This window comes from Physella acuta, unplaced genomic scaffold (genome assembly GCF_028476545.2).
Source record: "Physella acuta isolate Inbredline_101_S28 unplaced genomic scaffold, ASM2847654v3 ptg001063l, whole genome shotgun sequence".
In the NCBI taxonomy this organism is placed as follows: Eukaryota; Metazoa; Mollusca; class Gastropoda; family Physidae; genus Physella; species Physella acuta.
Genome location: NW_026732580.1, coordinates 384770 through 404337, shown reverse-complemented (window position 1 = coordinate 404337; position 19568 = coordinate 384770). Strand labels below are relative to the sequence as shown.

The following is a 19568-nucleotide window of genomic DNA, read 5'->3' as shown; positions in this document are numbered from 1 at the left end:
ATGTTGTCAGAGTCGGAATGAGGGATCGGTTCTGGATTAAGGCAAGTGCTATGGTAACGATAGCGATACCAGGGAAAATAGGATCGAATACGCCCAGAAGGGGTTTAAAAAAAATACCACCCATTCATCCTTATCAGAGATCCCCCCTCCCACCTTAAAAAACCTAGACATTTTTCCAATGACGTAATGTCAACATTACCCAGTGGCACAAGTGAATGCTGACATCTCGCCACTAGCCACCACAAGACTGAACCAACGTTCACCTAGGTAGCCACGCCACCGCGCGCTGTGTACTACGTCACTGCGTGCTACGTCACAGGACGTGCCTTAGATGAACATTGTTCGGGGGTTTTAAAAGCGACAGGTCGCGGCTCCAAGTGACAGTCAAACAAGCCCCAAGTTCGCTGCGTCAGGCCTTCAGGTGGACACAGGTAGCCAACAGGATTACACCAAGAAATGGTCAGCTCGACCGTGTTGCCGATGGCGGTGGTGGTGGTGATGATGTGTGCAGGTGAGGTGTTTCGTTTAATTTTAATTCAATGGTAAGGTGAAATATAATTTAATACAAGACAGCGGTGGGAAGTGGTTCTACTAAAGGCGGAGTTGATACTACTACTGATAACATATATAACGTATGGGCCCCTGATAAGATAGGTGGTACAACTGCTGGTTGGTTCTGTTTAAGCCTTGTTGAAAGCGTTGTAGAGACCTTAACTTAACCAATACAAAAAGTTTTTAGGGTGGGAGAAATTATGACAGGAAAATTAAGTACAAGTTGAGTGCACATCTTTGTATGACCACCCAAGTTTAGTGGGCAGTTTGTGGGAGCCCACGTGAGTCATAACACCCATAGATTTTCATTGGAAAAAGTTAACGTAAACTCTCTAGTATACAAACATTAAAGTACGATATAATTATTAGAATATTTTTCAATAAGACGAAAGAGTCGAATATCTGACCCGAGGCTTCCTGTGTTAACCCTAACATCGACTCACTAAACTGCTAGACAAGTTGTCATATTCAACGTACATAGTCTAGTTAAAGGTTGGCTAGAAACTTCTGGAAAGTTGAATCCCGCCTATGTTGTCACGAACACACCTAAAATATCTTGACAGATCGAAGGTCCCAGCGTGGGGAGACATTTTATTTACGTCAGTTGTCGGCTATTTAAAACTGTACTTTCCTATCAGCGGACAATGGTGTAATATTGTTGTTTGTATGGGTGTGACTGGAGTTATTAACTAGTGGGTAACTTCCCTTTTAGACCTGTCCATAGGAAACAAAGAGAGGTTTTCTTTAGATGAGCGTATAAAGTGGCTGTCTGATCATCATATTGTCCAGCCGTCTCTACTTTACGTGACCAGATCTGGATATCTATCAGATACTCGTCAGGTACCCATCAGATACTAGTCAGATACTTCTCAAGAGAACCGAACAATAATTGTGCGCTCTAACACTCGACCACGCCGGTCCATAACTTCCAACAACCCAAGTATTTGCAGATATTTGGATGCAAACAAGAAACACAACAGAATGCATTAGTCAGCAAGCTAACATAACGTGGACACTACCCCCCCCCCCCACTACAGTTGTCCATCACGAACTCCGTGGCAACCCGCAAGAGATGCTAAATCCATTGTTCCCCAACCCCCGCTTTCCCTTTCCAAAGTTCAATGTCTTCTCACATCTGAATGTAATCACCGTACATCAAGTCAAACGATAATGTCCATCTGTCCATCTGCAATGACCGTAAAGACAATCTAAAGTCACCATGAAGACATTAACCGGATTAACCTGTGTAGTGGGGCTGAACTAATCCGCGTGTTAATCTTATCTGTAATCCTATAAGGGATTTGTAATAGGTGTGTGCAGGTATGTGTCGATCTTACAGGAGTCATATCAAGGGGACTTTTCTTGACACGCTATTAACACCACGTTAATTACCTCGGTGAGAAACTAATTAGTTGACCCAGCCAACCATGGTGCTGACCCACACGTTAATCACCTGGATGAGAAACTAATTAGTTGACCCAGCCAACCATGGTGCTGACCCACACGTTAATCACCTGTGTGAGAAACTAATTAGTTGACCCGGCCAACCATGGTGCTGACCCATTCGTTAATCACCTGGATGAGAAACTAATTAGTTGACCCGGCCAACCATGGTGCTGACCCATTCGTTAATCACCTGGATGAGAAACTAATTAGTTGACCCAGCCAACCATGGTGCTGACCCACACGTTAATCACCTGGGTGAGAAACTAATTAGTTGACCCAGCCAACCATGGTGCTGACCCACTCGTTAATCACCTGTGTGAGAAACTAATTAGTTGACCCAGCCAACCATGGTGCTGACCCACTCGTTAATCACCTGTGTGAGAAACTAATTAGTTGACCCAGCCAACCATGGTGCTGACCCACTCGTTAATCACCTGGGTGAGAAACTAATTAGTTGACCCAGCCAACCATGGTGCTGACCCACTCGTTAATCACCTGGGTGAGAAACTAATTAGTTGACCCAGCCAACCATGGTGCTGACCCACTCGTTAATCACCTGGGTGAGAAACTAATTAGTTGACCCAGCCAACCATGGTGCTGACCCACTCGTTAATCACCTGTGTGAGAAACTAATTAGTTGACCCAGCCAACCATGGTGCTGACCCACACGTTAATCACCTGTGTGAGAAACTAATTAGTTGACCCAGCCAACCATGGTGCTGACCCACTCGTTAATCACCTGGGTGAGAAACTAATTAGTTGACCCAGCCAACCATGGTGCTGACCCACTCGTTAATCACCTGGGTGAGAAACTAATTAGTTGACCCAGCCAACCATGGTGCTGACCCACTCGTTAATCACCTGTGTGAGAAACTAATTAGTTGACCCAGCCAACCATGGTGCTGACCCACTCGTTAATCACCTGGGTGAGAAACTAATTAGTTGACCCAGCCAACCATGGTGCTGACCCATTCGTTAATCACCTGGATGAGAAACTAATTAGTTGACCCAGCCAACCATGGTGCTGACCCACTCGTTAATCACCTGGGTGAGAAACTAATTAGTTGACCCAGCCAACCATGGTGCTGACCCACTCGTTAATCACCTGGGTGAGAAACTAATTAGTTGACCCAGCCAACCATGGTGCTGACCCACTCGTTAATCACCTGTGTGAGAAACTAATTAGTTGACCCAGCCAACCATGGTGCTGACCCACACGTTAATCACCTGTGTGAGAAACTAATTAGTTGACCCAGCCAACCATGGTGCTGACCCACTCGTTAATCACCTGGGTGAGAAACTAATTAGTTGACCCAGCCAACCATGGTGCTGACCCATTCGTTAATTAAACCATGGGACGTGGTCGGGGAAAGTTTTCCCAACGGTCACTCCCACTCAGACAAAAGACAACAATCCCCCCCACCCACCCTCCCCTCTATTTCTATTGTAGCCTAGTCTAGGTTCACCACGTCAAAAGTTTGAATGAAATTAAAATTCTGCACCTAAAGCTATGGCCTCTAAAGGTGTTGTGTGTGATACATTGTCTGTACCGAACAAACCTGGCCACTTAATAAACATTAACTACCTCGTCGTTCCCAAGTGGATATGAAACAGACGTAAATAAATGACCTTGAGACGTGTCGGACATTGTACGTACCTAAACTACCACCCGTAATGTCTGCCGTCTGCATGTTTCTATACCTCTGTATGGCCTACGTCACACCGTATTGCTGAAGTCGTGACTTCAAAGTTCACTCAACTCCCTACACCTAGCGCGTTATTTTCAAACTTTCAGCCCATGAATGGAAGCAATTACAGTTTTTGTCGAGTGCTTTCATAAGACTTGTATAGTACAGATTTGTGTGGGAGACATGTATGGCTGTAAGAAAGTACATTGATGTGTACTGTAGCTGGGGGCTGTTTATGACTGCTGGAACCTGCCTTAGTGTACACAAGCTGTGCTGTTTGTTTATATTGTTTACATAACCCAAGTAGTTTTATTTTTCTCACAGATCTCCTCCACCCCACACCCCACTCTCGCCAAACATCCTCTACTCTACTGATCCGAAAGTTGAATGTGTCACAATAAATGTCCTGTTTTATGTCGTAACCCTTTGAATAACTTGTTTGAATATGTCGTCGTACCCCATTGAATGATGCGTTTTATAATATCGAACCCCACTGAATGACTTGTAATAAACCAACTGAATGACTTGTTTGCATTTGTCCCCCAACTGAATGACTAGTTTGCAATTGTCCCCCAACTGAATGACTTGTTTGCAATTGTCCCCCAACTGAATGACTTGTTTGCAATTGTCCCCCAACTGAATGACTTGTTTGCAATTGTCCCCCAACTGAATGACTTGTTTGCAACTGTCTCCCAACTGAATGACTTGTTTGCAATTGTCCCCCAACTGAATGACTTGTTTGTAATTGTCCCCCAACTGAATGACTTGTTTGCATTTTTCCCCCAACTGAATGACTTGTTTGCAACTGTCTCCCAACTGAATGACTTGTTTGCAATTGTCCCCCAACTGAATGACTTGTTTGCAATTGTCCCCCAACTGAATGACTTGTTTGTAATTGTCCCCCAACTGAATGACTTGTTTGTAATTGTCCCCCAACTGAATGACTTGTTTGCATTTTTCCCCCAACTGAATGACTTGTTTGCAATTGTCCCCCAACTGAATGACTTGTTTGCAATTGTCCCCAGGTGCCCTGCTGGTAGACGCGGCCAAGTGGAGCTATGCTGGAGATTACGGTGAGCCGAGATTTTTATAGCACACACAATAAACATTCAGAACACGGTACACACTGCACTCAACAATATACAATACATAAACAAGACACTGATTGTAATTTTTTTTTAAACACGAAGGCTAGTGATTTTATCAGACTTTTTGAAGTGTCTTGTACAAAACTCCGTCTAGAACCAGAGGTCTATATTTTGTCAAGCTAGGTCTATATTGTGTCAAGCTAGGTCTATATTGTTTCAAGCTAGGTCTATATTGTTTCAAGCTAGGTCTATATTGTTTCAAGCTAGGTCTATATTGTTTCAAGCTAGGTCTATATTGTTTCAAGCTAGGTCTATATTGTTTCAAGCTAGGTCTATATTGTTTCAAGCTAGGTCTATATTGTTTCAAGCTAGGTCTATATTGTTTCAAGCTAGGTCTATATTGTTTCAAGCTAGGTCTATATTGTTTCAAGCTAGGTCTATATTGTGTCAAGCTAGGTCTATATTGTGTCAAGCTAGGTCTATATTGTTTCAAGCTAGGTCTATATTGTTTCACTCATAAGACAGAACATTCTGGTTTAGGTGACATAATGACAAGGAACGTCCGTACAATTACACTGGCACCCTCTCACCTGGCTGCCCATACAGACCTCGCTAAACCTGGTCACAACAGGAAACACGAGCGCTAATTACACCGGAAATGGCGCAACCGGACGCAGGTTGTCGTATTAAATTTTTTTAAAAAGTTATGTAGGCTGTCATCACATGACCGTCACACAATAAATTTTCACAAGATTGAGGTAGATGAGACACTATTTTGGGACCCCCTGTCAAGGACGAGCGAGGTGTAGAGATTAAGGCCATCTTGGGACAGAAACAAACCGTTGTCATGGCGGCATTAAAGGGAAACAACTTAGATTGATGTATAACACAGTTACCTCCTTCCGTATAATAAAATTTCGCCACAGGAAACGAACGTACATTTTTTATTAATCCCCGAAGCCGTGGGATAGATATGGAAAACGTTAGGCCCTTCTAGGCTTCCGCTGGGTGAAGACAGTCAGGCGACAAATATTTTAAGGATTGTTTAACCAATATAAAATTCAAAAACTTACTACCAACACAATGTTTGCCGAAAGTACATGCTGGCCTACATTTCTAACCGTGCTATGATTTAAACAAGTGGAACCTATTGTTGAAGAATTTTTTTGTACACCAGAGCAGAATAAATGTCTGCTGCAGACACACCAGCAGGACAAAAGCTTATCCCCCCCCCCCGTCACTTTTGTAAGTTAGTTTAAATGTAGGTCAACGACCTTCCGTGCCTCTTTAAATTAAAGTGTACTAAATACATTTTCTGTGTTAGTAGTTCCGACTACCCCGGCGAGAATGTAACATGAGCTATCGCCCTTGAACCAGGGACTCCGAATTCACAGCATTGTCATTTTTACATAAGTTATGCAAAACAGTGTGAATGGCAGCCATTTATAGATCTGAAGTATTCTCCAGCCCATAAAACTAAACAATACATGTTATTATATACAATGTCACTTGTCGTAACCACCCCCTGTCCTTGTTACAGGACCCATGAACTGGCATAAACACTATCAGAACGCCTGCGCAGGCAGATACCAGTCCCCCATAGACCTCAAGGCCGAACAAACCAGCTACAACCCAGATCTCAAGGATTTCGCCATATGGTACGACCCACCCAAAGAGGACACAGTATTTCTCATTCACAACAACGGCCACACAGGTACGCTTGATAAGCACTTTCAGTTCAGGGGAGACAATGCATTCTTTCGATTGTATTACTTTCAACACAGTTATCCTTCTTTTAAAAAAAGCTAATTTTTTTCTGGTGTATTTTATTTAGCACAAGTGGACGTGAGGGGTGAAATGTACGTGACCAATGGCGGACTGCCCAACGTCTACAAGACAGAACAGTTCCACTTCCACTGGGGCCACAAGGCTCATCACGGCTCTGAACACCTGTTGGAGGGAAAGGCCAGTCCTATTGAGGTGAGTCACCTGTCCAGTCATGTCATTTCACCTGTGCTGTCATCATGTCATCAGTGCTCAGTCATAGCATGCGCCACACCCTCCCCAAAAAAAAACTGAAAAATTATTCTGATATTAACTTGTTTTTTTTTTATATTATACTTGACTAAAGCCATCAATTAAAATTCCATATTGAGTGAACTAGTCAGATCTTTTGTTGTATCTCTGCAGCTCCACATAGTCAACTACAACAAAGATTTGTACCCCAGCATCAAGGAGGCCGTGATAGAGAAGGGTGGCCTGGCTGTACTGGGAGTCATGTACGAGGTAGGTTGGTCATCCAATGTAAACCACCCAGCTTTCTTAAAACTTTCTACACAATCATAAAAAAAAAATGATTCCTCGCTAACTTGTGAAACTGTCTTAAGATTTCAGAAGAGGACAACCCAGCATTGGAATACATTATCCGAGGACTGAAACATATCAAACTGCCAGGTATGCATCTGTTTACAATGCCAGATTTTTTCTCTCAACTCCCAGTTGCCAAAAAGTTAATCTCCCACCAAATTTCTAGCCCCTGACCACCATAAAAACTGATGAATTTCTGCTCAATCCAGTCAGCTCCAACCGCATCAAGCTGCCCGCCCTCTCACTGAGGAGCCTGCTACCCCAAGACATCACTCGCTACTACAGGTACAACGGATCCCTGACCACGCCCTCCTGCTTTGAGAGCGTCATTTGGACAGTCTTTGAGCAGAAACAGACCATCTCAGAGAACCAGGTTAGTAGATTGCAACTTAGGCAACAATACAAATCTCTCACATTTGACGCTCAACAAATAATCCAGTAAAATATTAAAGCACACCCAATGCTGTATTCAACCAAAATAAACTAAAACATCTCACCACATCCCACTGTAAGCCCCGCATGACCCCATACAACTCCCTCACCACATCCCACTGTAAGCCCCGCATGACCCCATACGAATCCCTCCCCAGCTGCAAGAGTTTCGAACCCTGCTTCAAGCCAAGCACAAGCCAGGCAAACACAAACGTTCTCTGCCCAGAGCCCAGGACATGATGAGACATGAGGTGGATGAGATCTTTGAGGAGATTGGCATCACGGTAGGGTTAACAAACTTGACCACTATCTTTTGTGAGAGTCCAGAGATGAGCTTTAGAACAATTGTATAACATCAATCACAAGACGTGTGTACATCGAGTGAACTTTTGTAATTTTCTTCCAGGGCAAGAAACAGGAGGAATCTGCCTTAAAAGCAGCCTTTTTGTTACAGCGTCAGGAAGAGATGCTGGCCGACATGTCACATGACCCTGAGATCAACTCCCACAGCAGGTACAGAGTTCAGATTTTCCTGGTTTTACTCAAGTCTTTCTTGAAAATACTTAAAACTTTGGATTTGCAACAACCATGGTAAGAGAACTCCAGAAAAATATAAAATTAAACATTTTGTGCTTAATTTCAGTGAATCTTCCAAAGGCAAAGGCAGCATGAAATCAGACAGCAAAGAATACATGGCCACACCATCACATGATGTAAGTAGAAAACTATATGCACTTTACATTTTGGTGCTCAGTGAATGAGACAATTTCTGTCCAATAGTTGTAAGATTTACATGTGGTTACACAACTCGAGCAATGACGACTTATAAAATGTCCGTTAATTTCAGACTGCAGCAGTAGAGGACAGTCACGAGGAACTTGTCAACAACTACCGGCCAATACAGCCCCTCAACGACCGCATTGTGTACAGAAGTTTCAAGATTCGCTCTGCACCTCGGCCAGAAGTCTCGCCCCACTATGAGACTCCATCAGCTGACCGCAGTCATAACGCTGGCACCCAGCTGACTGTACCAGTCCTTCTCCTCATGGCCGCGTGTCTGTCGTGGCTACTGGTTTGATGGCCACAGAAATCCTCTTCACTACTGGCCATCATGTCATTGCATAAACTTTCAATCATGCATTTAATTTCATCCGAGCAAGCTTTAAAAGTGACACTTAACAGTGTATACTTTCAATTTGTTCAACTGTAAAAATGTTAGTTTGTATAAATCTCCACAAGAATGTGTGCCTGGTAAATGTGATGAAAGTTTGTGTTTGGGCATAATTTATTGACAAGTTTCTAAATGCGATGTGAACGTGGAGCCAAGTTCCTTAATCGAATGTTAGTGATTTTCATGGTTGCTTCCCCTACCATAGTAACCAACCCCGAGTGTCTGAATTATTGCTGCTAGCCATTATGAAAGGCGGCGCATAGCCATACGAAACATGTGTTATCAATCAATTAGTACCAAAGATTTGTATCAATGTGTTTATTTAGTGCATCACTTGGCAGGGATAGTGTCTATAGGATCCTGTGTTGGACTTCACACCGCAGGACTAGTTTTAATTGCATAATGTCATCAAGTTCGTATTATTTATGATTTTTGTAATAAAGTTCAACAAGATGAGCTGAGTTGTCGAATTTTCACTGTTTGACCTGTCAGCCAGTGACTGGCTAATGGCCAATACTTAACAGATCGATGATTGATTAGCTAGTTGATCAATTTGATTTGCCGGCCGTTAGCTGGCCTTAGATTTTCACAACCGGCTGGAGCCAGCCTGTAGTTAAGACAAGAGGATTTTAAATGGCCAACCTTTAGGCCATCAATCAAGTTGGCCAGACAAGTTTTTTGCTAGCGCCATGGTTAGGTTAGCTCCGCTGTAATCAAGCAGAACCTTCCTCCATATACATCAAACTCGCTGATTCAGCACATTTGTTTTCAGCAAGAGTTAACTCACCCTTGTCTACAATACATGAGATCTAGACACGAGTGTTTTAGAACTTGGAAAAAACGTGAACACATTCAATGGGGCACACATGTTCTGAGACTGCAGTCACCCTACTACACCAGTCATGTGACCACATAAGCAGGTCTATATACGTACACTACAACATGCTATTGACTAGCATCCACCGCCGCTGTGTTGACTAGCGCTACTGGCAGCAAACAAAGCGGAGCTAACTCTGTCTGACAGCGTGACGTCATATCTGATACAGGCGTGAGATGGAGAGAACAGATAAAAAACAAATTCATTTTCAAATACGAATCCATCTCTACAATGAGGGGGGGGGGGGGGAGAGGGATGAGAATCTAGACATGGCTTGATGGATGCTATATACATCGGCACGTGCTATTCGTTACTTAATTATTGCATCGTTAGTATAGCAAGCTACCTACAGATAGTCATTACAGCTGTTGATATAGTCATTACAGCTGTTGATTTGCTGACATCCTTTGTTTAAAGATACCATATGATGCCTTAATGAACTACAGGCGAAAGATAACAACTCTATGCCCGTCCCATGTTTAGATGATTCTGTATTATATGCAGCATGTTTTCCTTAGATTTCTCTATCCAATCAAGCTTATAGTTGAACGAATTAGATAGGATTTTTATTCTTTTCCTTTAATTAAAATTATCGCCATGTTAATTACATTTTTGAATTGTGAAAAGGGCAGTGGATGTGCACAGAAATTCAAGGGGAGATCACTGACCGCGTACATGACGTCATACATTCTGCCTTTCATGTCGTTTCTGCCATAATAACATGCATCTGTCTTACTAATGTCTGACATTTGAATGAGGATTTAATCCTAACCTTTTCCAAAATCAAGAAAGAAAATAATAGATAATTTAAAATGAAAGGTCATATTTAATAGCCACAGAATCTAACATGGGGATGTTATAACCAGAATAAAATCAGGGGTGTTGGCTTTGCTTCTGGGGGAAATTGAGACAAGCATGGAATCTGCTTTTGACATGGTGCCCCATCTCTAGAGCCTGTTGAATCTGCCTGTGACATAGTGCCCCATCTCTAGAGCCGGTTGAATCTGCCTGTGACATAGTGCCCCATCTCTAGAGCCGGCTAAATGTGACATGGTGCCCCATCTCTAGAGCCGGTTGAATCTGCCTGTGACATGATGCCCCATCTCTAGAGCCGGCTAAATGTGACATGGTGCCCCATCTCTAGAGCCGGCTGAATCTACCTGTGACATGGTGCCCCATCTCAAGAGCCGGTTGAATGTGACATGGTGCCCTATCTCTAGAGCCGGCTGTATCTGCCTGTGACATAGTGCCCCATCTCTAGAGCCGGTTGAATGTGACATGATGCCCCATATCTAGAGCCGGTTGAATGTGCAATGGTGCCCCATCTCAAGAGCCGGTTGAATCTGCCTGTAACATGATGCCCCATCTCTAGAGCCGGTTGAATGTGCAATGGTGCCCCATCTCAAGAGCCAGTTGAATCTGCCTGTAACATGGTGCCCCATCTCTATAGCTGGTTGAATCTGCCTGTAACATGATGCCCCATCTCTAGAGCCGGTTGAATGTGACATGGTGCCTCATCTCAAGAGCCAGTTGAATCTGCCTGTAACATGGTGCCCCATCTCTATAGCCGGTTGAATCTGCCTGTAACATGGTGCCCCATCTCTAGAGCCGGTTGAATCTGCCTGTAACATGGTGCCCCATATCTATAGCCGGTTGAATCTGCCTGTAACATGGTGCCCCATCTCTAGAGCCGGTTGAATCTGCCTGTAACATGGTGCCCCATATCTATAGCCGGTTGAATCTGCCTGTAACATGGTGCCCTATCTCTAGAGCCGGCTAAATGTGACATGGTGCCCCATCTCTAGAGCCGGCTGAATCTGCCCTTTATCCACAATCAGATATATATCAATAATTGACCGGATGTCATTTTCTCTCTGAAACTGGCGCAGACAAAAAACACAACCAATCAATCCAACGTAAAGGATGAACAAGCTGACAGATAATCCAGCTTAATCCGCCTCCATGCCACAACACAGGTAGACTAGTCTACATCCATGCCACAACATAGGTAGACTAGCCTACATCCATGCCACAACATAGGTAGACTAGCCTACATCCATGCCACAACATAGGTAGACTAGCCTACATCCATGCCACAACATAGGTAGACTAGTCTACATCCATGCCACAACATAGGTAGACTAGCCTACATCCATGCCACAACATAGGTAGACTAGCCTACATCCATGCCACAACATAGGTAGACTAGCCTACATCCATGCCACAACATAGGTAGACTAGTCTACATCCATGCCACAACATAGGTAGACTAGCCTACATCCATGCCACAACATAGGTAGACTAGCCTACATCCATGCCACAACATAGGTAGACTAGTCTACATCCACGCCACAACATAGGTAGACTAGTCTACATCCATGCCACAACACAGGTAGACTAGCCTACATCCATGCCACAACATAGGTAGACTAGTCTACATCCATGCCACAACATAGGTAGACTAGTCTACATCCATGCCACAACATAGGTAGACTAGCCTACATCCATGCCACAACATGGGTAGACTAGCCTACATCCATGCCACAACATAGGTAGACTAGTCTACATCCACGCCACAACATAGGTAGACTAGTCTACATCCATGCCACAACACAGGTAGACTAGCCTACATCCATGCCACAACATAGGTAGACTAGTCTACATCCACGCTACAACATAGGTAGACTAGTCTACATCCACGCTACAACATAGGTAGACTAGTCTACATCCATGCCACAACATAGGTAGACTAGTCTACATCCACGCTACAACATAGGTAGACTAGTCTACATCCATGCCACAACATAGGTAGACTAGTCTACATCCATGCCACAACATAGGTAGACTAGTCTACATCCACGCTACAACATAGGTAGACTAGTCTACATCCATGCCACAACATAGGTAGACTAGTCTACATCCATGCCACAACATAGGTAGACTAGTCTACATCCACGCTACAACATGGGTAGACTAGTCTACATCCATGCCACAACATAGGTAGACTAGTCTACATCCGACTTTCTGTTTGCTGTAGTGTCAGGTAAGTTTTCTCCAGATGACCTTCAGATAGTTACCTTGTCATGTACAGATGAAGGCTACTCACTCAACCACGCTGGCAGCTAGTTGGCTTTGTTGCCGAACAACATGCTGGGGCGGGGGGGAGGGGTGCGTACGTGAGCTAGCATTGTTAGACAAACAAAAGAATTTAGGTGAGTGTGTGTTAAACGTGGCGCTAATGTTTGCGATACATTATTTTTTTACCTTTGTGAAAAGAAACAAAAACATTTAAACGATATAACAGAAAGCATACTGTAAAATGGTGCTAAAATTCCCAACATTTTTAGACAATCGCTGGGTGTTTGTCGTCGTCTCCACCCCCCCCCCCCCCCCCCCCCCAACCTCCTCTGCCACAAACGAAACTTTGGCCTTCTTTAACGTGAACCCCGAAGGACGGGGTGGGGGGAGTGGGTGGGGCTGTGTGATCTCAACGACGGACCCACCACTGACACCCATTCCCAAAACAGGGGTTCTAAAAATAACTTTGTAGTTGAAACTGTTCTCACAAAAGATGAACGGGAGGAATTATCGGAACAATCAATGGCGCCCATTAAGAGGAATATTTTAACAAGCCGGTCCCAACCTACATCATGGCTGGGATTTATTTATTTTTTTTAGGCGCGGCTAATAAAATAAAAATATCCGCCTGGTAAAGAGCATTAGAGCAAAAAATAGACACACAGACATAACCGTTTGTTGCAAAATTTAGACAGTTTCACACATTGTAAGTAAAATTAAGACAGTTTCACACATTGTAGGTAAAATTAAGACAGGTTCCCACATTGTAAGTAAAATTAAGACAGGTTCTCACATTGTAAGTAAAATTAAGACATGTTCCCACATTTTAAGTAAAATTAAGACAGGTTCCCACATTGTAAGTAAAATTAAGACAGGTTCCCACATTGTAAGTAAAATTAAGACAGGTTCCCACACTGTAAGTAAAATTAAGACAGGTTCCCACACTGTAAGTTAAATTAAGACAGGTTCCCACATTGTAATTAAAATTAAGACAGGTTCCCGCAATGTAAGTAAAATTATGACAGGTTCCCACATTGTAAGTAAAATCTACATTGTTTTAGTCTTATATAATTCTCGTTATGAGCAGTGATGGGGAGCAAATATTCTCTGTTGATGTATTGTATTATGGGCATGTTCATCTCTACTTACAAGTATGTCTGTTGGTGTTGCATTATGGGCATGTTCATCTTTACTTACAAGTTCTGTTATGTTGTATCACGGGCATGCTTATCTTTACTTACAATGTTGTATTATGGGCATGAATTTTTGTTGAATCTGGTGTCTACAATTTAACTTATTTTAACAACACTATATCTTGTATTCATCATCATTATTACCATCATCATCTTCCCTATTTGAATAGACTGATACATTAACAATGATGACATCATGTTTGAGCATACTAGACTATGTTTCTTATACATAAATTACATTTCAAACATAAAACAATACAATAACACGTAAGCCAGTAAAATCAATATGAAATTAATTTCAGTTCAGATGTTGGTGATCATACTTTAAACTAATAATTTATCAATACAAACGTGGCAGTTAGTTCATTAAGTCATCGACTGGCCGGAGAAGGGCAGGTCAAGCACAGTAGCTGACCACTAAAAGAGCGGCCAGATGTCGGCAGTTCAGTAAATAACAGCTTGAAACACGGCACTAGAAGCGATCAGGCCGTTCGATACACGGCGAATATCGATACTGAGATAATCGCGGCGTGCGATGAGCTGCCGGTCGCGACGGCTACTTTACCGCCAGAGCGTGCAGTCTCCTCAGCAGACGTGAATTAACTAAGTCTGTTGTGATGTACCCGTGCTTATGGCGGGTTGGCCCGGGATAACTTGCTCACCTAGTATCCAACCTGTGCTTGACAGGATTCAAGTCAACGGCCTTCATTAGACAGGATTTAAGTCAACGGCCTTCATTAGACAGGATTTAAGTCAACGGCCTTCATTAGACAGGATTTAAGTCAACGGCCTTCATTAGACAGGATTTCTGTTAAGTCAACGGCCTTCATTAGACAGGATTCAAGTCTACGGCCTTCATTAGACAGGATTCTAATCAACGGCCTTCATTAGACAGGATTTAAGTCTACGGCCTTCATTAGAAAGGATTTTTGTTAAGTCTACGGCCTTCATTAGACAGGATTTCTGTTAAATACGGCCTTCATTAGAAAGGATTTCTGTTAAGTCAACGGCCTTCATTAGACAGGATTTAAGTCAACGGCCTTCTTTAGACAGGATTTTACTCTAGTCAACGGCCTTCATTAGAAAGGATTTCTGTTAAGTCAACGGCCTTCTTTAGAAAGGATTCAAGTCTACGGCCTTCATTAGAAAGGATTTTTGTTAAGTCTACGGCCTTCATTAGACAGGATTCAAGTCAACGGCCTTCATTAGACAGGATTTCTGTTAAGTCAACGGCCTTCATTAGACAGGATTCAAGTCTACGTCCTTCATTAAAGACAGGATTTAAGTCAACGGCCTTCATTAAAGTCAGGATTAGAGTGCATGACAAACATCACCAAACTGGCCATACCGGCGTAAATTGCCTTAGTCTGGCCATCAACAAAACCAACATCTACTTGACGAAATTAAAAAGGTATGTCAATGTTTTCTTTATCATTATCATTGTGTAAAGATTGAGTGCAGAGCTGTAGTGTTGCCTATGTAGAATATACTCTTGTTTTCAAACCAGAAAGTATACACATGAGCATAGAATATACTCTTGTTTTCAAACCAGAAAGTATACACATGAGCATAGAATATACTCTTGTTTTCAAACCAGAAAGTATACACATCAGCATAGAATATACTCTTGTTTTCAAACCAGACCTAGTATACACGAGCATAGAATATACTCTTGTTTTCAAACCAGACCTAGTATACACGAGCATAGAATATACTCTTGTTTTCAAACCAGACCTAGTATACACGAGCATAGAATATACTCTTGTTTTCAAACCAGAAAGTATACACATGAGCATAGAATATACTCTTGTTTTCAAACCAGACCTAGTATACACATGAGCATAAGTTCACCTATGTTGTGTTTAAACTAGAAGAAATCAACTGGATAGATACATTACAAAACTCACACATGTAGACGACGGCGTGTCAACATTGAAATCACAAGAAAAAAAATGGCTAGATGGCAATATCTTTTTTTTTAAATTTAAATGTTGCCTGACGTTATAGAGAAACTAATCGATTACATAAGGGCAACATGATATAAGTAGGAGAAGAACCACATTATCTATGGAGGGAAATGACCCAATGATCTATGGAGGGCAATGACCCAATGATCTATGGAGGGCAATGACCCAATGATCTATGGAGGGTAATGACCCAATGATCTATGGAGGGTAATGACCCAAGATCTATGGAGGGTAATGACCCAATGACCCAACGATCTATGGAGGGCAATGACCCAATAACCCAACGATCTATGGAGGGCAATGACCCAATGATCTATGGAGGGTTATGACCCAATGATCTATGGAGGGTAATGACCCAAGATCTATGGAGGGTAATGACCCAATGACCCAACGATCTATGGAGGGCAATGACCCAATGACCCAACGATCTATGGAGGGCAATGACCAAATGATCTATGGAGGGTTATGACCCAATGATCTATGGAGGGTAATGACCCAAGATCTATGGAGAGCAATGACCCAATTATCTATGGAGGGTAATGACCCAATGATCTATGGAGGGTAATGACCCAAGATCTATGGAGGGTAATGACCCAATGACCCAACGATCTATGGAGGGCAATGACCCAATGACCCAACGATCTATGGAGGGCAATGACCAAATGATCTATGGAGGGTTATGACCCAATGATCTATGGAGGGTAATGACCCAAGATCTATGGAGAGCAATGACCCAATTATCTATGGAGGGTAATGACCCAATGATCTATGGAGGGTAATGACCCAATGATCAATGGAGGGTAATGACCCAAGATCTATGGAGGGTAATGACCCAATGATCTATGGAGGGTAATGACCCAATGATCTATGGAGAGTAATGACCCAATGATCTATGGAGGGTAATGACCCAATGATCAATGGAGGGTAATGACCCAAGATCTATGGAGGGCAATGACCCAATTATCTATGAAGGGCAATGACCCAATTATCGTGAAGGGCAATTACACAATGATCTATGGAGGGCAATGACCCAATGATCTATGGAGGATAATGACTTAATGATCTATGGAGGGTAATGACCCAAGATCTATGGAGGGCAATGACCCAATTATCTATGAAGGGCAATGACCCAATTATCTATGAAGGGCAATTACACAATGATCTATGGAGGGCAATGACCCAATGATCTATGGAGGATAATGACTTAATGATCTATGGAGGGTAATGACCCAAGATCTATGGAGGGCAATGACCCAATTATCTATGGAGGGCAATGACCCAATTATCTATGAAGGGCAATGACCCAATTATCGTGAAGGGCAATGACCCAATGATCTATGGAGGGTAATGACCCAATGATCTATGGAGTGTAATGACCCAATGATCTATGGAGAGTAATGACCCAAGATCTATGGAGGATAATGACTTAATGCTCTAGATAGGGCAGTGACTCAAATATCTAGTTAAGGAAATGACCAACTGATCTAGTTAGGACAATGACCAGAAGATCTACTTAGGGCAGTGATTTATGTAGAACTTTGACCACATTATCTATGAAAGGCAATGACACAAAGCTCTATAGAGGGCAATGACCAGAATATCTACTTAGGGCAATGATCAAATTATTTAATTAGGGCAATGAATACTATATCATCTAGTTAAGGCAATAACCAAAAGATCTAGTTAGGACAATGACCTAATGATCTAGTTAGGACAATGACCTAATGATCTAGTTTGGACAATTACCTAATGATCTAGTTAGGACAATTACCCAATTATTTAGTACGGACAATGACCTAATGATCTAGTTAAGGCAATGACTAAAATATTTAATTAGGGCAATGACCCAATAATCTAGTTAAGGCAGTGACCATAAGATCTGTTTTGGATGTGACTAGCCAATACACGACAACTCTAGGATGTGACTAGCCACTACACGACAACTCTAGGATGTGACTAGCTACTACACGACAACTCTAGGACCTAGCCACTACACGACAACTCTAGGATGTGACTAGCCACTACACGACAACTCTAGCATGTGACTAGCCATTACACGACAACTCTTGGATGTGACTAGCCACTACACGACAACTCTAGGACCTAGCCACTACACAACTCTAGGATGTGACTAGCCACTACACGACAACTCTAGGATGTGACTAGCCACTACACGACAACTCTAGGATGTGACTAGCCACTACACGACAACTCTAGGACCAAGCCACTACACGACAACTCTAGGATGTGACTAGCCACTACACGACAACTCTAGGATGTGACTAGCCACTACACGACAACTCTAGGATGTGACTAGCCACTACACGACAACTCTAGGCTGTGACTAGCCACTACACGACAACTCTAGGATGTGACTAGACACTACACGACAACTCTAGGATGTGACTAGCCACTACACGACAACTCTAGGATGTGACTAGCCACTACACGACAACTCTAGGACCTAGCCACTACACGACAACTCTAGGATGTGACTAGCCACTACACGACAACTCTAGGATGTGACTAGCCACTACACGACAACTCTAGGATGTGACTAGCCACTACACGACAACTCTAGCATGTGACTAGCCACTACACGACAACTCTAGGACCTAGCCACTACACGACAACTCTAGGATGTGACTAGCCACTACACGACAACTCTAGGATGTAACTAGCCACTACACGACAACTCTAGGATGTGACTAGCCACTACACGACAACTCTTGGATGTGACTAGCCACTACACGACAACTCTAGGACCTAGCCACTACACGACAACTCGAGGATGTGACTAGCCACTACACGACAACTCTAGGGTGTGACTAGCCACTACACGACAACTCTAGGATGTGACTAGCCACTACACGACAACTCTAGGATGTGACTAGCCACTACACGACAACTCTTGGATGTGACTAGCCACTACACGACAACTCTAGGACCTAGCCACTACACGACAACTCTAGGACCTAGCCACTACACGACAACTCTAGGATGTGACTAGACACTACACGACAACTCTAGGATGTGACTAGCCACTACACGACAACTCTAGCGTGTGACTAGCCACTAGACGACAACTCTTGGATGTGACTAGCCACTACACGACAACTCTAGGACCTAGCCACTACACGACAACTCGAGGATGTGACTAGCCACTACACGACAACTCTAGGGTGTGACTAGCCACTACACGACAACTCTAGGATGTGACTAGCCACTACACGAAAACTCTAGGATGTGACTAGCCACTACACGACAACTCTATAATGTGACTAGCCACTACACAACAACTCTAGGATGTGACTAGCCACTACACGACAACTCTTGGATGTGACTAGCCACTACACGACAACTCTAGGACCTAGCCACTACACGACAACTCTAGGATGTGACTAGCCACTACACGACAACTCTAGGACCTAGCCACTACACGACAACTCTAGGATGTGGCTAGCCACTACACGACAACTCTAGGATGTGACTAGCCACTACACGACAACTCTAGGACCTAGCCACTACACGACAACTCTAGGATGTGACTAGCCACTACACGACAACTCTAGGATGTGACTAGCCACTACACGACAACTCTAGGATGTGACTAGCCACTACACGACAACTCTTGGATGTGACTAGCCACTACACGACAACTCTAGGACCTAGCCACTACACGACAACTCTAGGATGTGACTAGCCACTA

At 43.2% G+C, this 19568-nt stretch overlaps 2 protein-coding genes across 2 annotated transcripts in view; one reads left to right on the top strand and one right to left on the bottom strand.

The window, feature by feature from the left end:
• The window catches only part of LOC131955354 (phosphatidylinositide phosphatase SAC2), a 115789-nt gene that overhangs the window by 48038 nt on the left and 48183 nt on the right, over positions 1–19568 (bottom strand). The gene's annotated exons all lie outside the window — the stretch shown is intronic.
• On the top strand, positions 263–9179 carry LOC131955355 (carbonic anhydrase 14-like). Its single transcript, XM_059319472.1, has 11 exons — positions 263–511; positions 4712–4759; positions 6315–6488; positions 6609–6754; positions 6965–7060; positions 7162–7228; positions 7351–7514; positions 7732–7857; positions 7980–8086; positions 8217–8286; positions 8421–9179. The coding sequence occupies exons 1-11, from the start codon at positions 457–459 to the stop codon at positions 8649–8651; spliced, it is 1284 nt and encodes a 427-aa protein (XP_059175455.1). The 5' UTR covers positions 263–456; the 3' UTR covers positions 8652–9179.